The 4,119-nt window shown below is 39.0% G+C and overlaps 1 protein-coding gene across 2 annotated transcripts in view; it reads right to left on the reverse strand.

Annotated features, from left to right (window-relative positions):
* Window positions 1–4,119, reverse strand: part of Snx27 (sorting nexin 27) — a 79,579-nt gene that overhangs the window by 12,628 nt on the left and 62,832 nt on the right. For both annotated transcript variants that reach the window (XM_031374719.1, XM_031374720.1), the window contains exon 8: window positions 657–746. In XM_031374719.1, the coding sequence (XP_031230579.1) occupies window positions 657–746 (90 nt within the window). The remainder of the gene's footprint in view (window positions 1–656; window positions 747–4,119) is intronic.

Raw genomic sequence — 4,119 nt, forward strand, 5'->3', positions numbered from 1 at the left:
AAAAAAAAAAAAAAAAAAAAAAATCTAAATACTAGTTCTTATAGATAATGTTTTTAAAGGTTTTTTTAAAAATGTATTTTATGTGCATTGACTGTTTTGCCTGTATGTACATATGTATACCATGTGTATGCCTGGTGCCCACAGAGACTAGAAGAGGCATCAGATTTCCTGAGACTGGAATTATAGACAGTTGAGAGCATCCACGTTGGTGCTAGGAATAGCAACCAGTGCTTTAACCGCCAAGTAACTCTCTAGCCCATAGTGTGTTTTATGGTCACTGTTGTTGTTTGGGACAGGACTCAGTAACCTAGCCTGGCCTTAAGCTCACTACACAGCTAAGGCCACCTTTCCTTCCTGCCTCCACCTCCAGAGTGCTAGGATTGTGGATTACTATCTCCAGCTTTGTTTACCACATCTTCAAACAAATATTGCTTGGTTATTACTAAAATGTATAAATTATTAAAAGTTAAATTACTAAAAACAATATGCCTATGTGTAATCTAAACTTTTTAATGTAATATTGGGGAAACACAAGGATTCTACATCAAAGTCAGTATGTTCCACCTCTCAATTTATCAAGCCTCTGACCAGGCTGTGGTACCTTTCAAAATCAGATAAAACAGGACATTTAAGAAGTAATGGAGACACAAACTTACCATGACCATCTTCCTTTGTTCATATAGCTTCTGTAACTGGTAAGATTTCTCTTCTGCTTTAATATAACCTTTCTTTACATCATCAACAGCCTATAACAAAGCAAAGGCAGAGAAAGAAAATTTATTCAGATGCATTTTCAGGAAAGCTTGTGTTCACCTGGACTACCATCATCGTCGCCACAGTGAACTGTCACCACACAAGTGCCCTTACTAGAATAACTAGCACTGAAGGATGGCGGCATATGAGACTTCTCTGTGGAAAGCACATTAACCACGTGACAACCATGAAGAGAACAAGGAGAGAGAGTGCATATTATCTTTTAAGAATAACAACGATAGGCAGTGGTGGTGCATGCCTTTGATCCCAGCACTTGGGAGGCAGAGACAGGTCAATTTCTGAGTTCGAGGCCAGCCTGGTCTACACAGTGAGTTCCAGGACAGTCAGAGCTATACAGAGAAACCTCGTCTCAAAACAAACAAAACAAAACAAAAATAACAATGATAAAACAAAGCATACTTATGGTAAAAAGTGTGCATTGTGCAGTTTTAAGAGGAGAAGCTGTAACCATAGTTTACTAGAGAAGCCTAAGACAGACCTCCCTAGGCAGGTGAGTGAGAAACTCTCAGCTGAAGACAGGGAACAAGAAATAGGTTTGCTGAATTTAAATGAAGGCTTTCTGATTTAAGGCAATGAGCTTAAGTGTGTGGCTAAAATAAGTATGCTCATCCTATCTATCATCTATCTATCTATCTACCTATCTACCTACCTACCTACCTACCTACCTACCTACCTACCTACCTACCTATCTATCTCCATGCGCGCGCGCGCGCACACACACACACACACACACACACACACACACACACACACACACGGACCATGATGAGGAAGAAATGGAGTAAGATCATAGATGTTTTAATGTTAAGGTACAAATTATTTCCCATTGTTTTTACTTTTTGATTATTTTCTTATAGACTGTTCCTCATTCAGGCCTATTTGACGTTACCAATGCAGACTAGACTGATCAGGATCTCATGATCCTCTTGACTCAGACTTGAATTCTGGGAATACAGGTGTGTGTCATCACAGCTGGTTTCCTAGAGTCCTAGAAAAGAGACCGAGTGCAAGACTGCAGGCAAGAACTGGATCAATGCCTAGCTCTCTCTCCTGCAAAGCCCACTTCAAAGTCCCCGAAATCATCCCAGCTTGGCAGACAGCCACAATACAGATGACTACAAACAAAGACAGAAGTTAACAATTTTTGTAGTAGAGTTTTATGGAATTATCTCTTGCAATCAAAGTTCCTATGATCATTCTTACAAAATTCTACATGTTATGATAGATAATTTCTGATAATCTCTTCCCTCTATACTGGGGACTGAACCCAAAGGCCTTATGAACACTAGGCAAGCACTCTACCACTGAGCCTCATATCTAGCCCTATACCAACACACGTTTACGTTTTCTCAGGTGTTGCTATGGTAGTCCAGGTTGGCAGTATAGTTCTCTTGCTTCAGCCCCCAGAGTGCTGGGATTACATCATATGCCACACCTCCGCAGGCTTTCAGGGAAACTCTTCTCCTAACTTCTCAATTAAAAAAAAAAAGATAGATAAATAAAGTTTAATCAGGGGCTAGAGAGCTGGCTCAGCAGGTCAGAATACTTATTGTTCTTTTAGAGGACTCAGGTTGAGTTCTTAGCAACTCACAACTACCTGTAACTCCAGTTCCAAAGGATCTGACATCCTCTGGCCTCCACAGGTACCTGCATATACATAATACACATATATTCACAAAAGCACACATACACATAAAAAATATTTTTAGAATATTCTATCAATAGTACTTTGTAAGTATGCAAACAATGTTCAAAAGCCACCTACTTTACTGGCTTCCTTTAATAATTTAAAAATATTGTCTGTGAGGTTTATTCTTCAAGCTCTTATTTGTAACTTACCATTTGCAAACATCCAATTCTTGTCAATTAACTGCAAATAATAACCTTTTTTGTTTGTTTTTTTGTTTCTTTGTGTAGCCCTGGCTATCCTGGAACTCTATTAGTATACCAGGCTGGCCTTGAACTCAGAGATCCACTAGCCTCTGCCTCCTGAGCACTGAGATCAAAGGCATATGCCACCACGACCACCCGACTATAATAGCCAATTCTGTCATCAAATCTTTCACAATAATCAAACACCCAAACTCCTCTAGATTCATTCAACTATGTTTTAAAAAACTGCTAACAGCTCTCACCTACTGCCATGCTCTCTTTCCCTGAGCATTCCCTTTTACAGTCTCATGAGTTGAGGATGGAGCAGCATTAGCATATGTATAATCTGTCAGATTTAGCTAGAATTTTAAAATAAACTACCAAGAATTTTTACCTTATTTGCTTTCAATTAAAAGACTCATTACCATCATTAGGTAATATCTCACCAATTCTAAGAGACACATTATTTCACAATTTCTAAGACTGGGATGTATCTTACAGGGAGTGATTTACTAGCTTTTACCTGGCAAATTTTCTTTCTTAAAACAAAAAAATGGTGACTTATAATTTATGACATCTTAGAAAAAATGAAATGTATTAGATTCCCCATCATTAAAACAGGGTACAAAGTAACTAAAACTAATAAAGGAAAAATTAAATACTATTTCACAAAACACACAAAAAAATCATCTGAGACTTGAATACTATTAGTAGAAATATAAAATATGACCACAAAACAACAATAACATAATAGTTCTTCAAAAAACTGGAAAGTAGTTAAAATGTTTACTCTGAAAACATATAGACCTGAGCCTGGATCCCCAGGAGCTTGCTGGACAGCCAATCTACCCAAATCATTGACCTCCAAGTTCAGTGAGAGACCCAGTCTCAAAACAAAGAAACAGTGATAGTGATGGAGGAAGACTTTTGACTTCAAACTCTGGCCTTCCACATACACAAGCAGGGGTGCACACATTCCATACACACATGAACTAAAGCGCACATCACACACAAACTGGAGATAGAATTACCAGCAGGATTCAGCAACATCAATTCTAAGCATACTGGGGAAAAAGGGGATTTCAAATGAACATCTGCGCATAAATGTTCACAGCAGCACTCTTCAGCCAAGTGAGAAGCAACATAATGTTAATCAGCTATAGAACTCCACTACAGGAGGTAAATTATGGCAATGGTGGTCATACAGGGATGGTAGTGAGGGAAACAAGGCACTGTTGTTTAATGTGCACAGAATCTCAACATCAAAAGGGTTCTGGAGACCTGCTGCACAACAAGGTAAGCAAGCTTAATGCCTCTGAACAACACACTCCTAGCACTTAAGAGTCGACAGTGGGAGGGTCAGGGCTTCAGGGTCTTCCTCAGTTACATGGAGAGTTTAAGACCAGCCTGTTCTACATGAGACTGTGTGTGTGTGTGTGTGTGTGTGTGTGTGTGAGAGAGAGAGAGAGAGAG

The sequence above is a fragment of the Mastomys coucha genome, unplaced genomic scaffold, assembly GCF_008632895.1.
Source record: "Mastomys coucha isolate ucsf_1 unplaced genomic scaffold, UCSF_Mcou_1 pScaffold16, whole genome shotgun sequence".
In the NCBI taxonomy this organism is placed as follows: domain Eukaryota; kingdom Metazoa; phylum Chordata; class Mammalia; order Rodentia; family Muridae; genus Mastomys; species Mastomys coucha.